The sequence below is a fragment of the Penicillium macrosclerotiorum genome, assembly GCF_028827735.1.
Source record: "Penicillium macrosclerotiorum strain IBT 26536 chromosome Unknown utg000003l_segment0_segment0, whole genome shotgun sequence".
NCBI classification, from domain to species: domain Eukaryota; kingdom Fungi; phylum Ascomycota; class Eurotiomycetes; order Eurotiales; family Aspergillaceae; genus Penicillium; species Penicillium macrosclerotiorum.
Window position 1 is genome coordinate 6,557,102 of NW_026643083.1, and position 21,133 is coordinate 6,578,234.

General features: G+C 48.6%; 10 protein-coding genes across 10 annotated transcripts; 6 read left to right on the forward strand and 4 right to left on the reverse strand.

The window, feature by feature from the left end:
* Positions 1 to 868: 868 nt before the first annotated feature.
* On the forward strand, positions 869 to 1,732 carry N7462_005269 (formyltetrahydrofolate deformylase; the record flags this gene model as incomplete). Its single annotated transcript, XM_057076994.1, has 1 exon — positions 869 to 1,732. The coding sequence occupies one exon, from the start codon at positions 869 to 871 to the stop codon at positions 1,730 to 1,732; it is 864 nt and encodes a 287-aa protein (XP_056936499.1).
* A 1,073-nt stretch (positions 1,733 to 2,805) lies between these two features.
* On the forward strand, positions 2,806 to 3,444 carry N7462_005270 (DUF3237 domain-containing protein; the record flags this gene model as incomplete). Its single annotated transcript, XM_057076995.1, has 3 exons — positions 2,806 to 2,987; positions 3,045 to 3,125; positions 3,228 to 3,444. 3 exons carry the CDS (start codon positions 2,806 to 2,808, stop codon positions 3,442 to 3,444), a joined length of 480 nt encoding a protein of 159 aa, XP_056936500.1.
* A 98-nt stretch (positions 3,445 to 3,542) lies between these two features.
* N7462_005271 (Zn(II)2Cys6 transcription factor) lies at positions 3,543 to 5,594 on the reverse strand (the record flags this gene model as incomplete). The annotated part of the gene is made up of 4 exons (XM_057076996.1): positions 3,543 to 3,983; positions 4,074 to 4,380; positions 4,508 to 5,450; positions 5,561 to 5,594. 4 exons carry the CDS (start codon positions 5,592 to 5,594, stop codon positions 3,543 to 3,545), a joined length of 1,725 nt encoding a protein of 574 aa, XP_056936501.1.
* A 1,193-nt stretch (positions 5,595 to 6,787) lies between these two features.
* Positions 6,788 to 8,481, forward strand: N7462_005272 (putative flavin-containing amine oxidasedehydrogenase; the record flags this gene model as incomplete). The annotated part of the gene is made up of 3 exons (XM_057076997.1): positions 6,788 to 6,847; positions 6,910 to 8,268; positions 8,323 to 8,481. 3 exons carry the CDS (start codon positions 6,788 to 6,790, stop codon positions 8,479 to 8,481), a joined length of 1,578 nt encoding a protein of 525 aa, XP_056936502.1.
* A 48-nt stretch (positions 8,482 to 8,529) lies between these two features.
* Positions 8,530 to 10,244, reverse strand: N7462_005273 (uncharacterized protein; the record flags this gene model as incomplete). The annotated part of the gene is made up of 4 exons (XM_057076998.1): positions 8,530 to 8,730; positions 8,793 to 9,854; positions 9,934 to 10,027; positions 10,081 to 10,244. 4 exons carry the CDS (start codon positions 10,242 to 10,244, stop codon positions 8,530 to 8,532), a joined length of 1,521 nt encoding a protein of 506 aa, XP_056936503.1.
* A 1,099-nt stretch (positions 10,245 to 11,343) lies between these two features.
* On the forward strand, positions 11,344 to 12,888 carry N7462_005274 (M20 family metallopeptidase; the record flags this gene model as incomplete). The annotated part of the gene is made up of 5 exons (XM_057076999.1): positions 11,344 to 11,439; positions 11,529 to 11,911; positions 11,977 to 12,369; positions 12,458 to 12,585; positions 12,653 to 12,888. 5 exons carry the CDS (start codon positions 11,344 to 11,346, stop codon positions 12,886 to 12,888), a joined length of 1,236 nt encoding a protein of 411 aa, XP_056936504.1.
* A 116-nt stretch (positions 12,889 to 13,004) lies between these two features.
* Positions 13,005 to 13,304, reverse strand: N7462_005275 (uncharacterized protein; the record flags this gene model as incomplete). The annotated part of the gene is made up of 1 exon (XM_057077000.1): positions 13,005 to 13,304. One exon carries the CDS (start codon positions 13,302 to 13,304, stop codon positions 13,005 to 13,007), a length of 300 nt encoding a protein of 99 aa, XP_056936505.1.
* Positions 13,305 to 15,507: 2,203 nt separating this feature from the next.
* N7462_005276 (uncharacterized protein) lies at positions 15,508 to 16,401 on the forward strand (the record flags this gene model as incomplete). The annotated part of the gene is made up of 1 exon (XM_057077001.1): positions 15,508 to 16,401. The coding sequence occupies one exon, from the start codon at positions 15,508 to 15,510 to the stop codon at positions 16,399 to 16,401; it is 894 nt and encodes a 297-aa protein (XP_056936506.1).
* A 474-nt stretch (positions 16,402 to 16,875) lies between these two features.
* On the reverse strand, positions 16,876 to 18,046 carry mep20 (uncharacterized protein; the record flags this gene model as incomplete). The annotated part of the gene is made up of 3 exons (XM_057077002.1): positions 16,876 to 16,895; positions 16,954 to 17,763; positions 17,818 to 18,046. 3 exons carry the CDS (start codon positions 18,044 to 18,046, stop codon positions 16,876 to 16,878), a joined length of 1,059 nt encoding a protein of 352 aa, XP_056936507.1.
* Positions 18,047 to 19,466: 1,420 nt separating this feature from the next.
* On the forward strand, positions 19,467 to 20,959 carry N7462_005278 (L-threonylcarbamoyladenylate synthase; the record flags this gene model as incomplete). Its single annotated transcript, XM_057077003.1, has 2 exons — positions 19,467 to 19,928; positions 20,213 to 20,959. 2 exons carry the CDS (start codon positions 19,467 to 19,469, stop codon positions 20,957 to 20,959), a joined length of 1,209 nt encoding a protein of 402 aa, XP_056936508.1.
* Between the last annotated feature and the right edge of the window lie 174 nt (positions 20,960 to 21,133).

A 21,133-nucleotide genomic window follows, 5' to 3' on the forward strand; every position in this document is an offset into this window, starting at 1 on the left:
TCCTGGCCATTCTTCAGATACTTCCCAAAGGAGCCAGGGACAATCGTACTCCGAGGACACGGAGGAAATGCCTGGCACCCGAAGGGAATGGCCTGGAGGCGAAATGAAAAGTGACCGCCTGCAGTGGGGCTCATCTCCCCATGTTTCGGAGAAGAGGCCGTGAAGAAGTCCGTTCTGCATGATGGCATGAATGCCACCCTCCCCTGGAAAATAATTAGATTTCTGGGGCAGAAGCCAACTATGCCATTTTTGACCAGGAACTGGGCGGCTAAATGCTCAGTATCCCGGAGGAGTATCGTACCGGATCCCGCCGCAATGGCCAAAAGTCAACCCCGATTAAGCCAGCATACTCTGTCCGTGACAAGCTGGTCACAGGGTAGATTCCGGATTCTGCAGGCAGAAGTCGGCAATTATACCCTGGCTGCGTCGTTGAGGTGCAGGGGTCCTTTGCATTAGTGCGATTGGGGTAAGAGATGGGGTTGGAGAGGGGAACATCAGAGCGCCTATTCTGAGGGACTACCCAACTTGAAGAACCATTCAGGTACCGGAATGCCGAAGATGATGTTCAACCTCATAGACGAGCCCTAGGAGTTCTGGCCAGACAAAAGTGATACCAGCCAATGAATAAGTACAGCAAGAAGGGCCATCTACAATGCTGCAGTCGTCGGGCCCTAGTTGTGTTCAAAGTAGGTTAATAGGGTTAAAGTGCCCGCGTGGAGCCGATCGGATGACTCATCGCCGCGATCGGCGTCGTCGTGGAAAGTGGGATTTTTGGTTTCGACTCCGACACGGTGATTTCCCTGTTATTGTGCGCTATCTTGTGTTCCCCACGGATTCAACACCCGTTTCTCTTCTGCGCAATTTCAACATGGCTTCCAGCTTCATCCTCACCCTCTCGGGCCCCGACCGCCCCGGAATTGTCCACGCCGTCACGGCCTTCCTCGTCCAGCACAACCTCAATATAGTTGATTCCTCCCAATTCGGTGATGCCACCTCCAAGCGCTTCTTCATGCGCGTGCGCTTTGCGCCGGCAGCCGAAAGTACCGAGGAGCCGGAGTTGGAAAAGCTGTGCGCTGCATTCGAGTCCACTGCGCAGTCCTTTTCTATGGACTTCGAGATCCACCCCACCACCCAGAAGCCCCGCGTGCTGATCATGGTCTCCAAGATTGGCCACTGCCTTAACGACCTGCTCTTCCGCCAGTCTACCGGACAGCTGAACATTGAGGTGCCTCTGATCATCTCCAACCACCCCGACTTCGCGACCCTCGCTGCGACCTACAACATCCCTTTCCACCACCTTCCCGTCACCGCTGACACCAAGGCGCAGCAGGAGGCTCAGATCCTGGAGCTGGTGCGCGAGCACAATATCGATCTTATTGTCCTAGCCCGCTACATGCAGGTTTTGTCACCGACTCTGTGTGAGGCCATGTCTGGCCGTATCATCAACATCCACCACAGCTTCTTGCCTTCTTTCAAAGGTGCCAAGCCCTACCACCAGGCTTATGACCGTGGCGTCAAGATTATTGGAGCCACCGCCCACTTTGTCACCAGTGACCTTGATGAAGGCCCCATTATTGAGCAAAATGTCGTTCGGGTCAATCACGGCATGAGTCCCAAGGAGCTTACCCATGCCGGAAGTAATGTCGAGAGCAATGTGCTGGCCACCGCGGTGAAGTTTGTCACTGAGCGGCGGGTACTGCTGAATGGACACAAGACCGTTGTCTTTGACTAAAAGATCTCCGTCAGCCCTCCCAATCTCTCCTTATGGCTATGGCAGTGGCAACTCATCCAGTCACACTGCCTTTTCCACAGCGACTCTTTACTCCTTTGTGATACCTTTCAATGGATCCCAGAAGTATATAGATATTGATGAAGCGCAAGGAAAGTAAAATTTAGGAAAAGAGAAGCAAAATAGACCAAATAAAATCATGATCTCTAGGGCCTGGTCATCCTACACTGACCAAAAATATTGCCCCTAAAGATATACTATAGTACCAGAATGCCTTGGGTTTCCAACATTTAGTAGGATAGCCCATTGCTCGTTCATTGGGACTTAGGTCTATTTGATATTTCGCTACCTGATCATTCCTGACCCTCTTGGGCCCTCTTGGGCCAATTCAGTTGTAGTACAAATGTACCATCCAACAGTGAATATATGGTGCCTGTGGAATGGAATCACGCATGCATCGCTGAAATGAAAGAGAGCAATGAATTTTTCAGATTCCAAAGAATATATCATTGCGATAGCAGCGTTCTTAATTTGACTGTGCCAATCTTGACTGGAAATGGCAACAGTGCTCATGATGTCAAGGCTCCGGCTGATCCCGCGGGAGTATATGGATTTGAGCGACAAATACTCGTGACGCGGAAGTCCAGAGATCTCTCCATTGACTGTAGTCCAAGTGTTGAGCTTTATTCTGTGCATCACTATGAATTCTTGCCTATTATAAAGTATAGATGTTTCTTTCAAAACCGCAAAACATAAAAGTCAAAAGGAGCGAAATTGGTATGTACAGTAATATTGACTCTCAGAAATTGCCATCGAGTTGCTAGCGTCTTCAAAGCAACCAAGTCACCGAAGAAAAGACTTAAGCAAATATTTGTAAAGAGACAATATCCATCTAGGCGATCTAAAAGAACCCCACAGGTAAACCAGATGACCTATTGATCCACTCGCAGAATTTGCATCAAAAATGTAGCCCGTGAAACTGTCTCCACACCCCCACGCAACAGGCATTCTTTTCATCTGTACTTTCCCCCGCATTGCTTGGCTCCCAACACTCCTCCAATTTCTCAACCGGTATAATGAACACTCTGGCACCCCCGCCCAAGCTCACTCACCTCTTTACTCTGCGATGTGCAGTGGATTCACCGATGGAGATTGGCCACGGTCCCTATGGGCGGCGGCGCTGCGTGCCGATAATGTCCGGCACTGTGCGGGGGCCATTCCTCAACGGGGAGGTTGTGCCCGGAGGCGCAGATTTTATGTATGTTCGAAGCCGTGGAAGATCTGGAAAGATGCTGATATTCTTCAATGCATCCAGGATTGTGGAGGAGGATCAAACCACGCATGTGAATACCAACTACGTCATCAAGAGCGACGACGGCGCATTTCTGTACATTCGGTAAGAAGCAATTTTTTGGCCCCTAATGGGTAGCTTGATCCCAAACTTTTCCATGGGCTCGAACATTGTTCCGGATGATAGATAGAATTAACACAGGAGTAGGACAGAGGGAACTCGTGCAGGCCCTCCGGAGGTGCTCAAGGCCTTGATGGAAGGAGGCCCGGTGGATCCCAGCCAGTATTGGTTCCATCTGCATGTCAAGATCGAAACGGGTGATGAGAAATATCGGTGGATGAACGATCGAGTCATTGTCGGACGGGCGACCAGGGCAAAGGGCGAAGTCGCCTACGATGCCTATTTCCTGGAAAACAATCCATGAAAAACAATAGCTAATCAATCATCATTGGACGCGTGGGCGCATACATATTAAAGTCTATAGAAATTATGACTAGATATACAGAAATTCACAGGTATACTTTATTGCGGATGGAACCGTTGAAGGAGCAAATCGGCGAGATTCACGTAACAGCCCTGGTTCACGTCCTGCTGGACTAGGATATCATCGGCCACCTCGTTCGCCCACACGTATTCCGAATGGAAGTCGCGCAGTTCAAAAAGACGTTGACGAAGCCACACCTGGTGGCTAGTATCACCGGTCTCGATGATTGCCATCAAGAGCGGCCAATGGAGCCGACGCAGCAGCCGTGGGTCGGATGCGAATTGTTTCTGAGCAATATCTACGATCCCGGCCGTTGCTTGTCGGTGAATGGCGGCCGGCGGGCTTTCCACGCAGAGGAGTCGACGATGGAGCAGAATCTGAGCGTAGAACGTGCATACGGCCATAAAGATGGTGTTGAGCGTGCGCCGGGCCGAGACAGTGCCGGCGTATCTCGCTGTGATGAACAAATCGGAGTATTTCTATGAGATCAACAGTCAGAATTACAGCCACAGCGAAGGATGGGCCGACTGGTGGTGGGCTCCCAAAATTTATCAAGATAGAAGACGTACCTCACGAATGGATAGGATCTCTCGGAAAAGCGACTCGGCCGATTCAGATCCAGCCCCCGAGTCCACAAGCACTCTCCAAGTTCGATAGCGCATAACAAAGCCAGAATGTAGTAGCTCGAGGGCTCGGTAGTTTTCAATGTCGTCCAACACCTCTTGATCGGGATACTTTTCACCCCAAAAACACCGGCCCCATAGACGGGCACATCGATGTAGATGATCAGGATGCAATGCTGGATTGTTGGATTGCATGACATAGTCGTATAATGACTCGGTCAAGCCCATGGGTCGGCAGCTAGCGTCGATGTATCTACAATTTGATAAGCGTGGAATTCCAGGACAACTTTGTCGGGCGCGTGAGGAAGGCGGCGAGGGAGCCGAACATGGCGCCAAAGGGGGAAGATGTGGTAACAGTGATGTGGCGGTGAAGTACTTACAAGATCCAGAGGAGAAACTGTTCAGAGATGAAGGAGACTCTGGAACTAGTGGTAGTCTCTTCCGAGGATGCGTTGTTCGGAGATTTCTCAGGCGTCAAAAGGACATCGTTCACGTCCTTAAGGCGGAATAGTTGGGGATGGGACTCGATGAGGGATCGGACTCCATGAAGATGTAATTGGAGATGCCGGACGGAGTGACCAAATTGCCATTCATAAGTGACCATAAGAAACATGGTGGCAAAGATGGTCTCCAGCTCCGCGACCGAGACGTGCCGCCGGGGAGTCTCGAGCAACTGCCGGAATTCCTTGACCGCCAGGCTGTAGTGATATCTACCATGATCTTCTGCTGTGGGACGGCCGGGGGATCGCACGACCAATCCATGCCGGTGCATATCACTAGCGGACAACGCCAGGATCATGCGCATGATCACCTTGTTGGTGGCCGCGGGGCCTTGATATAGATAGCACAAGCTGCTCCAGTGCCATCCTTTCATATAATAGTAGACGATGGAGGAGGAAGGGAAATATTGAAAGTATTTTTGATCATGTTCGGTTAGCGTGAGGGAATTGGCGCAAGCGACTTCTGTGACACTCAATGGCGGGTAGAGCGGAGTCGGGATTCGGGCCGGGGGAGGAATGGCCGGATAGAATGGGGCGATTGGGGGCGTCTCCAGGACGATCGCGTCGCCTGGCCAGGAGACGGGGGAGAGACCGGCGACCAGAGCCTCTGGGGCGATATCCACCACCTCGCCAGCGTCCGGCGCTGGCCAGATGAGCTGATCCGGGCCAGAGGTTGGCGCGGGTTGGAGATGTCGGATCTGACCACTGCGACCGCGCTTCACGGGCACCCCCCACTCACAGTTCAGGCGTAGGTTCACGCAGCGGTTGCAAACGGGACGTTCTTCGCCGCATTTCACCTTGCGCCGGCGGCAAGTACTGCAGCCTGATGGGTGGAAGTAATGATCCGGTCAGTTAGATGTTCATGCACAGGTCTCTCGGCATTTGAAGCAAGCCAAAAAGAGCCAGAAGGCAGAGCAAAGAGCAACAACGAACCATTCTTCGAGCGCGGCGCGTTCCTTCCGGACATGAAGATTCAAGCGAAACCCCCGCCTCTCAATGAGTCTCGCGATGTTTCAATCGGTAGACATGAGGGGAGCGACTGACAGGATCAGAATCGCAGAAAACGTGGGGCGGAGGGTGCGGGAGATGGCAGAAGAGAGAAAAACTGGAGAGCCTCCGATGACGCGGGGGTTTCGGCTGGTCTGTGCACGGGTTGATAAGGCACACGATAATCAATAAGCCAATTGGCATATTGAGTCAGCATATTGATTCCAAGGAGCGGGACGGGTATTTCACTATGTCAGTGAAGACAATATGAACGGTTCCACCCCTAGGCTCTGCCCAAGTTGACGTATTTGATATCTGATTTCAATCGAGTGGCGGATCCGAGATGTAAAAGCGTGGCTTCCTGAGATGGCTAGGGATAAAGAAATTGGCGAAGTAGAGTTAGAAAAAGGCTAATCATGGAACGTGATCATTACGACGCCCTCATTGTGATTGCTGACAAGGAAGCCAGTCTTGTATCTTTTTTTTTCTTTTCTGAAAGCAAGATTCAGAGAGTATTGCGAGCGGGAAATTCAATATAAACTTTATTAACATAGATCGGAGACACCTAGAAAGCATATATTTCCAGGATCATCCAACTGACCTGTATACTGAGATCCTCATGAAGCTAGTTCTGGTTTCTATTAATCGAGCCTATACTTTATGGACTGATAATACGCCATGATCGAATCCATTGTCAGCAACTTAACCATCGTAATCTCCCCTAGCATAGGGTAATGACCCCGGTCGGCCTGAGGCTCATCCTGAGGCTCATCCATATAGTGTATAGTGTAATATTTAACCGGGGTACTAATCGAATTTCGAAAGTCAGCCTTTTTAATGGGCGGCAAATTCGCCATAATAATAGCATAATGACTAACAGGCCACACCTTCGCCCTTGATCAAGAGCTTAGGTCTGATCCTTTAAATTGAATTACGAAAATACGGGTTTAGTCATCATCATCCCTTTTTAGGGCATAGGAGAAACCGCAATGTTGGTTTTCGGTTTATGGGATGATGATTGGTTCATCGCCAGGAATGTTCCGCCCTGACATCACCAGTATGATCAGGGATGATCGCATCACATCGGGGTTCTGGATACAATAAAAAGGTAGTTATCTCCGGGGTTTTGACTATGTTGCAATTAAGCTACCCACTTTTCCATTTCATCCCAAAATGCCAGAGTCACGCACGAAGAAAAAAGTGGCAATCATAGGAGCCGGAGCCGCGGGCATGGTATGTATAAATGAGTGAATAAGTATGGAAAAATTAGAACAGGACTAAAGTATACTATTCAGTCCTGCGCTTCTGCACTGGTAGCTCACCCGGACCGCTTCGAGGTCACAATCATCGATATTGAATCTCATGCAGGCGGTCAAGCGACATCAATTTCCTTGGATGAAACCAAGTATGGCGCCAGTTGGTTGAACGACGGTGTCCAAGGCGGATCGGCCATATTTCGACACACTTTTCGCTTGTTTCGCCGGTACAATTATGAACCTCATCCGGTCAAACTTCAGGTATCCTTTGGCAAAGGACGTGATGATTTTTGGACGAACGTTTTCCCCAGTCCGCTGGTAGATCGACATTCTCATGAAATCAAGAAACTCGGCCGTGTTTTGAAATGGATCAAGTACTTGATGCCAATTCTCGGCATTATTCCAGTCAGATTGATTCTTCGTCTGTTCTTCTTCAGCGACGACTTCAGTAATAAGATGGTTCTACCTCTTCTTGCTTTGTTCCTTGGCACGGGAAATCAAACCCCAAATGTGCCGAGCGTACTGCTTGAGCGGTTGTTCGATGACCCCCAGATGAAGCTGTGGGAATATGATCCAGATACATTGTTGCCAAACCTCCCAATGATGTACACATTTCCTAATCTGGGTAACTTCTACAAGGACTGGATAACAGATTTGGAGTCAAAGGGGGTTAGAAGCCGATTTCACTCTTCAGTCACTGTTCTGGAACGCAGCAAAAAAAGTATTGTATTGAAATTGATGTCTCAAGACAATAGCAGAACGCAGCAGCAGGAAGGGGAATGCTCAATCGAGACATTCGATGAACTTGTTCTTTGCTGTCCTGCAGACGAGGCAAGAAGACTTCTTGATGGACATGCCACATGGCGCGAGAAATACGTTCTCAACGGTGTGAAATTCTTTGATGATATTACGATAACCCATTCGGATTCCAAGTACTTTCAGCAGATATTCGAAGCTCAATTTCACCCAACACTATGTGCACAGCCCTCAACCAGGAAGAGGGAGGACCAGATCTCGTTTGCGGAGCAGCAACCTCTTTGCCAAAAGGACGGTTGGTTGGGATTTCGTCCAATGTATTTCACCCACTCCTTTGCTTCTGCCCCACAGAATATTGAAATGGGTTTTGATGTATCTACCTATCAACACCAATTCCGCAACAGACTTGGAGTAGGCGAGCCTTCCAGACCACTGGACAAGCATGTCTTCCAGACTATATACTTAAATGATCAAGATAAGGAATTGTGGACCTGGAATGAAATAGATGCTTCGAAAATTATCTCTCGCAAATGGTGGCATCAGTTTGGGCATCGGTGGCAGCATTACCTACGGGTGGTACCCGGACTGATGTTTATCAACGGCAAGAACCACACGCTTTATGCGGGGAGTTGGACGATGGTGGTGAGTACCACTTTGAACTATCTCATGAATGCGATCCTGACCCATAGGATATAGAATATGCACGAAATTGCCTGCATCTCGGGCATTGCAGCTGCACATCAGCTAGGTGCAACATATGAACCTTTTGATGACTTTGCTGAGGACTTCTTCGCAAAATATTTGCTGGTTTGTCATGGGACACGATACAAACGAAACAAGGAAAAGCATATTTAAAATGACCGAAAGTTTTCCAAGTGATTCTGTTCATTGAATCGCAGATATCTAAAGAAGATACCGGAAACTCTCTATCTCATGATCTGTCTTATTGGAGAATTCATCTTGTAACTCCTCTGCCTCAGTCAACTGCCTTGGCGATCCAAAGAGCCGATCTCGTCGCCGATTTTCCCATGTGTAGTACACATATAAACAAATCAAGAAGAACATTCCAAAAGCCAAGCCTGACATAGCTGCTTTGATGCCGGTCTAGTTTTCCATTAGCCATCGAAGTACTGTCATGAGTCAACAAAAGGAAAGGTTCAACTCACAGGGTATCCTGGCTTCTCTGAAGGGAGGAAGAATTGAGGACCAACAATGTTGCCGACACAATACGCTACAAACATCAAGCCGCTCACTGTACTTTTTTTGGTGAACCCGGCAACATTCGAACTGATGATGCTCAGAGAGAGTGGTATATTGGCAGCAAATACAGCACCCAGGCATAGACCTGTCATCCGTCCTGCACGGTCATCATCATCCAGTTTCCAGATGAGAATCATCCCAATCATCGATACAGCTGTATTCAATATCATCATGAGAATTCGGGTTTGACGGAAGAAGGTTGCAAAACCAGATGTCAAAACCAGAAATACCAGTTGTGCTGCTCCCATTGGCATCTGGATAAGAAGAGACTTGAGATTGGAAAACCCAAAGCCGGCAATGATGATGGAAGAAAAGCTGGTGATACCACCATTGCAAAGGTTGACGCATAGAGTGTACAGAACCAGGAACCAGGTTTGAGGATCTTTGATGGCCATGAAAGCCTGCCCCCATTTAAATTTACCCACATCCATGACTCCTGTCTTGTTCTTGAGTGTTCGTTGAAGGGCGATGGTCTTCTCAGCTTGGTTAAAGAATATAACCTTCACTGGAGAGTCGGGTAGGAAGGCTAAAAGGACAAATCCGTATCCAGACGTGACCGCACCGAGAATGAGGAACAGCAGCTGCCAGTTCGTCACATTGTTATTGTGAATCAATCCGATTCCGTACGCAACAAGGCCACCAATAATACTGGCAATCGAGTTTCCAACAAACCAGGCAGCCTGTCGTGCCGGCTGCTCTTCTCGCTTGTAAAACATGCCGGTAATAAGGGCAAAACCAGGAGCAATGGAGGCCTCTCCCACACCAAGGAAGAATCTCGCAGCCATCAATCCACTGAAGGAGGTACAAGCGGCATGGCACATGAGGATTCCTCCCCAAAGGAAGACTGCCAGACTCAGGTACTTGCCCAGTGGGAGTTTCACGATGAGATAGGAACTTGGCCAGCTCCAGGCAAAATATCCGAAATAGAAGATGGCGGACGCCCAATTATACTCAGTTCCTTTCAAATTCTAGAGAATAGTATGTTGTCAGCCATTGTATCCTTGTACCTTTGCTTAAAACAACAAGGCGGTATATAGGGCGGCATACGAGGTCTTCTGTGAGATTGAAAAGGGTTGACTGGCTGAGTGCCAGTTTGTCCATATATTGAAGCATATAGCAGAATCCCATTAGGGGTATTAAACTGAAATAATGATATGAGTGGTGCACTTTTAGGGACACCTGGGGATGACATACAACAAGTCCAGCTTCCAGAGAACTCTTCGTTCCATTTCTGGCGTGGCGGCAGTTTCGAGAACTTGTCCAAAATCAACATCACGAGCGACAGGGTTGGATCCCACTTTCAGCATGTCCAAATCGAGAGGAGGATGACCTCCGGCAGGAGGATGCTCCTTTTCCATGATAGTATACTGGTGCGAACACTTGGCCGATATAATCTGTTTGCAGATAATAATCCAATGGAAGTTGAAATTCGTTCACTTGACCAAGAAATACGGTTGATTTGAAATCGAGAGAGGAATCCCGCATGTTCGAAAGCTTCTAGATTATATGTTCTCCGGGGAAAAGGGGAGGGGGCGAAACACTTGCGCTAAGCCCGACCCAAGAAGGTGGCGATAGGCGGAATACAGGAAACGTGGAGACCGCACCGCACCCGAAAGGCTCAGTATCTTCTTTGCTGAGCCTGTAGATACACGGATCTCAGAGAGACCAACGTCGAAAATCCTCTTGTGATTCGACTTACCCGCTTTCTCGTTAGTCACGAGTCACGGCAACATGAGAACGATAACAGAGACGATATGGGAATGATCCGATATCCCACGAACGGTCTACGATATCGGCAATCAAAGACCTCACGAAGCAAGCGCATGTGCCGAATTCGATATCCAGGCGCCTTGGCCTCGAGGCTGAGTGTCGATGTAGCCTCGAGATAACCTTGCAAAGCACCAATCGCCAGGGAAGCGCATCCGAGATTAGGGTACATCGGCAGTTCAGCCAATGGGGAGGCCCGTCGGTAATCAGCACCCCCGGCCGTTTGGTCGGCAATCCACACCGATTATCATTTGCCGACGCGCGGGGATACAGCCATTGACCGAACGTGATTAGCATCTGCAGGTCCGCCATGCGCTCATCACGCCTACCCCACAGATTCAAATGGAGGAATCGTGGGGAGGAGGATCCACCACTGCTTTGCCGAGCGGGAAGTCCAATTTTGCTATCAAGGAAAGCAACGAACTTTGTACTCCGTCCGGAGAAGATGGGTTCTATTCCGAACACAGAAGCCCTGACAGGTGGATCGTCGGCAAAGCACTCCCCACTGGAACGGGGAAGGCGTTGGAGATTGGCGAGGAGATAGGATGCCTCGGATGCGACGTCGCAAGGGTCCCCCTCGCCATAGCCGCTGGCGTTAAATATACTCGACGCGCCCAATTGCTCAATGGAGGAGCCGAAAATCGAACGGACCGAATCACTGCGATCACATTTCTTGTGAGATACCCGAAAATGACCGTTTCACCTATTGAGATCGACGACATCCGAGCTGCAGTGGATGCGGCTCTCGAGACCCTGCAGGAATCGTTACGGAGTCTAAATCGTGAGGTATAGTCGCCCTAATATACAGTTTTCAATGTTAACCTAGAAACTGCAACCTTACACGTTCTAGAATTCTGACGAAATATTCTCTCTAGATCTGGTCCAACCCCGAACTCGCCTACAAAGAACATCGTGCGCACGATACGATTTGTGACTTCCTAGAGGCGCAAGGCTTCACAGTCACTCGACATGCCTATGGTCTGGAAACCTCCTTCGAAGCACTGAGTGGGTCCGGGGGGCGTTTAATTAACTTCAATGCCGAATACGATGCGCTGCCAGGGATTGGACATGCCTGTGGCCATAACCTGATCGCCACAAGCAGCATTGCGGCTTTCCTCGCTTTGTCTTTGATCCTTAAGAAGTATGGCCTCCCAGGGCGGACTCAGTTGCTCGGGACCCCCGCGGAGGAAAATGGAGGTGGAAAGGCAGTTCTTATCGACGCTGGGGCCTATAAGAACGTAGACATCTCTCTCATGGCGTATGTTCATCTCGAATGTCCACTCAATAATTCTTCCATATGGTCTCTGACAAGCGTTTTTCTAGCCATTCGGGACCTAAGAAGCTCTTCCCGGAGCAGGGGGACTCCGAAGGCATTGCCGGAACCCTGATGAACGCTCGCAAGAACATTCATTGCGAATTCACGGGAAAGAGTGCCCACGCAGGAGGCAATCCGTGGGATGGGGTCAACGCATTGGATGCCTTGGTCACATCATACAATAATGTTGCTGTGTTACGACAGCAACTTTTACCTGATCAACGCATTCACTGTGCGTTCATGGATACTCCCAAGGTGGCCAACGTGATTCCGGCGTATACAAAGGCCTTTTGGCAAGTTCGAAGTCCATCCCTCAAGGGTTTGAACATCCTAATCACCAAAGTGCGCAAGTGCATCGAAGCTGGCGCGTTAGCCACGGGATGTGAAGTTCATATCGAAGAGTACGATGCTGATTTCCACATTGTCTGCCTTAAAACTTTGTTGGAGCACGCTCACTAACCCGGTCGCTCATCTTTGATGGGCTTACAGAAACGAACTTTATACGGACGTACGATTAAACGATACTCTTTGCGAGCGATATCAGATTCACATGGGTGCGTATGGTCGCAAAGTGCTCAAGCGACATGACAAGGTTATGACAGGATCCTCCGATATTGGTAAGAAATTCTCTTTCCATTTCAATAGAGATAGATGAGTGGAACACGATCTAAATTCCCGGTTTAGGTAATGTCAGTTATGTGACCCCGACTCTTCATACCATGTTTGGGATCCCAACCTCCGAAAAAAGCTTCCCTCATCATCCTACATTTACAGCGGCAGCTGGGACCGATGAAGCTCATGAGGAAGCAGTGGTTGTCGGCAAGTCGCTTGCATTGATCGGGTGGGAGATGATCACCGACGATGCGCTCTATGAGACGGCCTTCAAGCAATGGAAGGAAGAAATCTCGCGAGATGATTAGCTTCTCGATGTAATGATAATTTATACCCTTTATAAAACTAAAAATTACTAGTATAAACCAAGTGACCGCACTGTAGATCGGATTCTCGATGCTATGGACCTCCGTCGCTTATGTCCTCATGGCTGAAGCGAGGACACAGAAGGATAGAAAATTTCCACTACCGCTGCCACAATAGCAACGACCACCTCTTTAATCGACTCAAACTTGAAAGCCGTCTCGTTCGCGCTGGTCACCCTGGCATCAAATTCTATCGGGGAAACGTCTTCCCTCACTACTCTTTCAACCTTTTCTTTATCGGGAACCAGCACACCTTGCGAACGAATAGCAGCCGGTGGGACACCCCCTGACAAACCAAGGGGAGTCGCCGCGGGAAGCTCCTGTTGAGCAAATTGAACCTCACAACCGCTAGCGGACATTCTCCTATCCCCCGCGAAGCCAGTTCCTAGCTTCGACACGATCCCAACATCATTTTTCGTCTTTTTCCTTGTTGTCGTCTTCGTCTACTACTCCTCTTGGTGTATGATTTCGTCCAAGCAACCTCCACTTCGCATCGCCCCGAGAAGCTCTGATGCAACTGAGCTGGTCAAAGTTATAAGAGTGCCCGCACCCATGAGTGGAAACTACATGAGAGCTCCCCACACTGGATCCTACATGGTAGAAGGCTGAGAACTCCAGTATCGGTCTATTTACTAGTTTCTGATTGGAAAACACGAGGGGTAAGCCATAATAGTACTATGCTTCGCTAGCTTAGACTGATCCAAAAAACCCCTGCCACTCGACCAACTGGCCTTGTGACTGGCAATGTCCAGACGTTAGGGCGGTGTTGCCTGCGTGAAAATCTAGGAAATCTTCGCTTCTCATCACCTTTCATGAAATCACTGCTCTCTTTTTTATGCAAAATCCTTCTCGCAATCATATCTCGAGTGCGGGGATACGGCTACTCTTAGTAATTCCCGTTAACCACAGCCTCCTTGGTGTTGGCGAGTGACAGAGCTTAGGTTATCAATGCAGAAGAGGGATTCCGACGTCTCAGATTTATTGTGCATATGGTGAAGGTAACGCAGTTTGCTTGAGAGGCCGAGCTTGCTAGCAATCTTTCGGGTATCAGGCGAATTGCGATCCAAGTCAAGGGTCTCGGAGCATCATAAACAGCACTGAAACTCGATGACATCTGCATCTCAGCAAAATGAGAGTACAAGAGGAATCTCTGCCACAGAAGATGATCACTTTATGAGGTCCAGAGAGACTCTAGAATCATGCGGTACTGCTCATCATCTAACCTAATCGTTCTTCAACGGGCGCCACGCCGGCACCACAGGATTCGTGCTGACAGTGAAAGATGTGGTAGACCTTCGAAGTGCCACCCTTTCCCCTCCCGGCAATACGCCTCGTGCGCTGCGACCGGCAACGCCGTGGCAAAAGGCCTAGTCCGCCTGTAACCTTCCCGTTTCTCAACTTCCCATCCTCAATCTGCTCATCACCGTTGGTACGATCGCAGAGTGCCACATTCAAACCAGTGGCTGGCATAGATGAATTTATTGGACGATACTACCCTCAGACACGATGACTAGCACCGTCATCGATCTTTTGTTCCAGACTCATTTTTTATCCTATTCCTTTTCAATACATAATTGCAGCATCGAGCTTATTGAGTCTCAACTAAGAGTAGTTCGCCTGACTACTCTCTCTCTCTCTCACTTACATTTCACGGTGAAAATATCAAATCATTTCTTTGAATATGGGGGAAATTGGAGATGATTCGGCTTTTTCGCAGTGGAGGCCGTTATACAACTCAGATTTTTTTTCTGAAGACATAGCCCAGCTCTTACGCCTCCGGCTCCCAGGAATTGAGTATCATCGCTGGCACGATTCATTTAATCTCGATATGAAGAAAAGTCTACCAATCAATTTGAAGGAATGGGATAAAGACAGGAGGATGGGCAGAGTTCCGAAGGGGTGAGACCAGAGCTAATGGATTAGAAACAATCTCGGGATCTACTGTCACCTTTGAGCGGAGATGGGCCCCCAAGTAAACAGGTTACCATACCTCTGCCCCGTAATTCTCTTTACAATGACAGAGTGCACCACTCAGTGGTAGCTAATTGCTAGCTGAGGCTTCTAGGCTTTCAGGAGTAAAGTCAACCTTGCCGGAATGAGCAACCGGCTTTACGGAGCGTATTTCATACTGTTATCAAGCGAGTTTTATTGTCCGTATACACTGAACATTGTCATCCAAAAAGGAAAATTTGGATCCAAAAAATAGGAAGAATGTGCAGAAGGAACACATGATTATAAAAAGGCAGATTCGATTGGTTCACAATTGATGTTAATCAAAATGGTGATGCTTTCCGCAAGAGTATAGATCATACCCAAATGCGTTACGACCCGAAAAGACACGGGAACAGATGTCTGTCGTGGTCGAGGTTTAAAAATCATGCAAGTATATAAGCCTCTAAATTCAATACTATTACCATGGAAACTATGACCCAAGTGCGCGCCACAGGCTGGAAAATAGACTGTGAAGGAAGTGGAGAAAGACGGTGATCTAGTCACATGACCTTGTGTCGGTGGCATCTCGCGGATCAGCGCCTTCAAGTAAAACTCTTTTTGCCCTCGAGCATGGCAACGCGGAGGACGCATACTAAGATCACCGGTGCCCCGGACTACAATGATCCGGAATTCTGGAATCACCGGTTTGCGACCGGTCGAGATGCCTGTGAATGGCTCAATTCGGGCGAAGCACTGATTGATATCGTCTTGTCTAATTTGGAGCACAAACCTGGTTTTGAAGGTTCAACTCCCCGCGTCTTGCATTTGGGCCCAGGTATCTCGCAACTCGGCGTGAGGTTACGAGATGCCTGCCATGAGCGCCAGTGGGCTGGAAATGGCATAGTTGTTGGTTCCCTCCCCCATCCCATCCTGTCATCACAGCCGCTGCGATGCTGTGGTGAACGTGGACGAACCTTCAATTTCTTCGTACAGCCTTCTTGCTTACACTGTTTCTGCTCACAGAATGCTGATTTCTCCTTCGAAGCGGTCCGATTGGGAAGAGAGGCCGAACGCAACCACCCCCCCGCCAAGGCCATGCATTGGCATCAAACCGACCTGCTCTCGTGGGCGGACGTCGCTGCGCTTTCTTGCTTCGCCCCCTTCGATGTGATCCTTGACAAAAGCACCAGTGACGCAATCGCTACTTTCGATGACCAGACTTTCTCGGCATCAGCCGATCATTCGCAGGTGTCTCCAGTTGTCCAAGAGATTCTTTCCAGAGACGTCACGGTCGCAATGTCCCCAGTCGAATTACTTGCCTTACATCTTGTGCCATTGACACGTAAGGAAACAACCTGGATTGCTTTATCTTACTCTACCATCCGATTTGATAATCTCCCTCTCCTGGCAGAGTATTGGACATTGCGATCTCGCACGGCTTTGAAAGCACCACCTGGTCTCGTATCTTCCTCCGCTTATGCCCCCGAGGTATACCACTGGATATATATACTAGACCGAAAGTAACTATAAAAACGCGGTCTTCACAGAAACAGGTGCCTATACATAGCGTTATTACCCAAGCTGCGATAATGCAATGGAACTGGTAGAAGCAAATCATATGTGGACCTCCAAACAGGGAAGACCAGGAACCCCGGCGGAAGTCAGATAGATAAAATTGGTGATATATTACGCAACTTCTACTGTTTCCTCGAACGCCAAGGACGTTGGTTGAAGTGACGAACGGCATGGACAAACATACATCCAAAATCGAGGGACCGCACCCTGCTTGTTGCGGATCAAAAATCGGCAATTTATCTTGGGCTAATTTACAACTTGAACTTCCTATTGGGATTTCGCTACCAAGGATCTAGCCGATTTCAGGAAACTCAAATCTTTATTTGATCCGCCTCAAATTAAGACATAATTTCGAATCCGACCAGCACACCCTTTGGTGTTCATGTCCCACTCCCCGGACTTTCACTGTCTCGGTCATTGCTTCTAGCAGTTCAAGTTGATGGCTATTATTCGTCGGTCAATTCACCCGTGTGCATAGGTTCGGGGGTGCTACAGACTTACCGTTAGCGTACAGAGCGTATGTGTCCGCGTTGTTCACGGCCTCGCTGCTTCCCAATGCGGTCGCCGCCGCATATCCATAACCTAGGTCGTCGGTCCCAGGACTATAGACACCAGGAGCATGAGTGAATTCATGCAAGGTGGTGGTTGCCTGATCTTGGCTGTGACAAGAATTGGTCAAGGCTGGCAGATCGGAGTAATAAAGGTCACAGTTGGCGATCACATTCAAAGAGGGCAACGTATACGCCAAAACATTGGTCTCGCAGTAGCCATATTCATCGGAGCAGAAATACTGCGTCGATCCAGAGTTTGTCGACTGAGCTTCCTTTGCGACGGCCTTCAGCCGAGCCGCTACATCCTGGCGAGTTGAGCTGCTGGTGGTCCTGAAATATTCATTAAATTTGGTAGCGGAGCCGGATAGGGCCGCCTCTGCTGCAGCATTAGCCAGAGAGACCGTGTTGCTCAGAGCCTTTTTCAAAGCGGCCTTGCGGCTCGAGTCACTACAGCTCTCTTGCGTACGACGGCCAAGAGGCTTGATGGCCTTGGCCACCCGGGACGCTTTGTCTGCATCAACGTCGATCTTCAGGTCATTTGAATGGTACGGCAAATACCCAGAAACGGCACCGCCGTTAACAAGGGGAACCAGGCCATTAGATCGCAAAGTCACTGCGCCACCATGGGACAGAGTATTGGTGGCTGCAATGTCAAATTCATCCTCAAGAGCCTCTCCGGCGGCGAGTGTTGTGAGAGCCTCAGACGTGAGCCCCTGAAGCTTGAACCGACGCTTGATGCCTTCAAACATGACCTCATTCTCTGAGTAACGTTAGACCACGAGATGATCACTACACCAAGTAATTGAATGTATACCGTCTTGATAAACTGTCACCTTCTTGACCGGAGCACTGTCATGGAAAAAGTTCAAATGGACAAAAGTCACTTCCTCCGCACCGGTGTTTTTGACCACTGCTTTGATACGGGTGTCACTGATTTGGCTTAACGTGACATCTAAACCCGAGCGCTCATCTCCCTCCACGGGATAAGCGCATGCGTGACGTGCAATGGCTAGCACAACCGCCGAGAAGACTGTAAAGAGCATGGTGGATGTCGATGGAGATTACTGGATACAGCTGGGTAATGTTTGATCTTCTTGCACAAAAGTGGTTGCAATCTTGTCAGTATTTTGAGAAATGATTGAACTATGATGTGAATGTCCCGAATCATTGCGGGCAATGTACGTAGATTTATAGGCCCTGAGCCGACTTCGTCCTCTACGTTATTTGCAAGAGATATCACCGACTCTCCTAGAACTTTGCCCATTGCATACTCGCACATAACAGTGATCGCCTAGCAGAATATCCGAAGAAAGAAGGTGGTATTTTCTCCTGCTTCATCTTTTCAATTTATCACCTGTCCGCGGCAGGGTGAAAATTGAAGAGAGACTCATGACTGGGCATAGATATCCGTTTCCAGATGCCAGTCTGATTGCCTCAATATTCTTCTAGGGTAAGGGCAGCCTTAGCACTGCTTGGCCCGGCGGAGGTCCGCTTCATCTACTACTTTCCCGTTGTCAAAAATGTAGCCAGAGATGTCTCAAGGCCTGTGAAACCCGATGGGCATGTGCTTTCTTTCTGTGATTGGCTTTCTCATGGGGTCGTCCGCAACACCAAGATTCGACGATGTAACGGCTCGTAACCCGTTCAGAATGGAAGAGAGGAGTATAGATCAGTCCTGGTTCTGCAGACATATCCTTATGATCAGGGGATTTTTCCACTTGTTGCGATTGGTTCCAAAACTGACTTGTATCAGATTCAATCTTCTGGTCGATGCTGTGCCCCGGACGAGGCTTGCCAAGGCCTTGGACCCTGCATTTGTCGCCGGAGTCCGATGCCAAGATACCACCCAAGACTTGCCCAAGACCTTACTAAGTCTTCAGTGCAGATGGATTGCTTGATCTCAGCCATCCGTTGGAGGCATCGAATCCTAGCCCAGAATTGGCAGGATAGAAAGCGTCTCAGGCACGGCTCCGAGTATCATGTAATGTACCTCGATACCTCGACCCTGCCAAGTTTACAGACAGCGGGAGGGGAAGGTTGCACGCTAAGAGTCGTAGCCTAATTTTGACTTATTTGCACAAACTCAAAGTTTTGTTGATGTCGGTGATTGGATGATTGGATACAAGATGGCAAGGCAAGAAGAGGGCGAGGCTCATTTTGCCGTATATGAGGTAAATCCATAGTTAGCCCAGTTCAACTTGAACTCATGTGGTTTTAATCTGGTCCGATTATCAGAGCCCTTAAAAAGACTTGTTCTCACTTTCCTTTTGCTGCTCAGCTTGTTCTGCTCCACGCTCAGCCAGTCACTTGCCTAATCTCGGGTTTAGTCATTGCCAAACGTCTTTTCTTTTCGTGATCCTTCTCTTTCTGCCACCAATGCACTCTTAGAACACGAGCTCGTCTCAGGAAAGAAAAGAGCCCATCATCAACATATGGTCGCTATCTACATCTCCTATGAATAATATGCAGCCGGGCCTCGGGCTTCAAGTCAATCTAGCTGTTCGGATGCCAACTATCCAAGCCGAATCAATTTCTACTATACCTATCGAGGTATCTGTTCACAACGCCGCCAGTGTGCCTATTTCTCTGTTGAAATGGGGTAGCCCCCTGGATAACCGGGCAGAAGTATTGGGCATTTTCGAGGTTTTTGATCTTGACGATGAGAAGAATCTACCGATGGAGACGGTAAAGATAGCGCGCAAGCTCCCAGCATCTGTAGATGATTTGCTGGAAATTTGCGCCGGTCAGACTTTGCGCAAGCTAGTGAATCTTCAAGGATTGCATCTCAAGGAAGGCCACCAGTACTCTATCCAGGCAAAAGGAATATGGCATGCGATTTGGGAGGAGCACCTGGAAAATGTTACTGTATCCCAACTACAAAACCTTATTGGGGCACAGCGCAGAGAGTTTCGAACGAATGTTGTGGTAATGAAGGTCCAGCGGCCGGCATTTTTTTAATTGGTGGTCCTGTCACCACTGTGAGCATGCTTCCGATAATCTTTTTTCTATGCCGAATAAGTAATCGAATTGGCTCAATTGAGTCCATTTTGACGTGGTCAGAACACATTTTGCACAATGCAAGCAATTCAAGTGCATTCTGTCCCACCTCGACTGACAAATGCAGAAGCATAGCTATAAATTGATGTAAAGGCGCTGATTCGGTCATGCTACTTGAGACAGACCAAGGAGCAATATTATTCATATTTTAGAATCAAGTTGGTATGGAATATACTCATTCACCAAAAGAGGACGCCCTGCGTGTATTCCGGGTGCTACTTAACGGCGGCATAGCAATAATCCCAGTCAGTGTTGGTTATGGGATAGTCGCGACTACCGGAGAAGCTCTTGATCGAATATTTGTCGCCAAGCAGCGCGAACCGCGCAAGCGCCACGCCATGATTGGGAATTTTACGCTGCACCAAGAGCTCCATGATCTTTCCGGAGATGCAGCAGATATCGTCAGGTTTATAGTGAAAGACATGAACCTTCCAATAGGAGTCGTTGCCCCTTATCGCTCAGAGCATGCTATAATTCGCAAGCTACACCCAAGTATATTGAATCGGAGTTCTTTGAATGGTACAATGGCGATGTTGCTGAATGGAGGGCCATTTCAGGAGGAGCTTTCTAGACTTGCAACAGATGCAGAGCTTCCGCTGTTAGGCTCCTCGGCTAACTTGTCGGGAAAAGGAACAAAAGTCACCGTGGAAGACATAGAACCCGAAGTCAAAGATGTCGCAGATATCGTTGTTGATTACGGAAGATCGAGATATTGTGATCCTCGCCCTTCATCGACTATGATTGACTTTCAAAACATGGAAGTATTACGCTTTGGAGCTTGCTATGACGATATAAGAGATTCCTTGTTGCGAAATTACGGAATTGATTTGCCAAACGATCCTGGCCGAGAAAATTGTTTTCCAGACAAGTATCAAGACAGAACTAATGATCGGACATGAAACTCCGGAAATCTGATAATGAAAAGATTTCTTTAATTCTTTCCTAGAAGAAAATGAGAGCTAGATCGATATTTATTATCGTTATTTTAAAGAGACCTTTTATTCCATCATTGATCACAAAATGGAAGCTCCTCTAGACGAGCCAGCATAGGAAAGTTCTTAGTAGAACAGTAC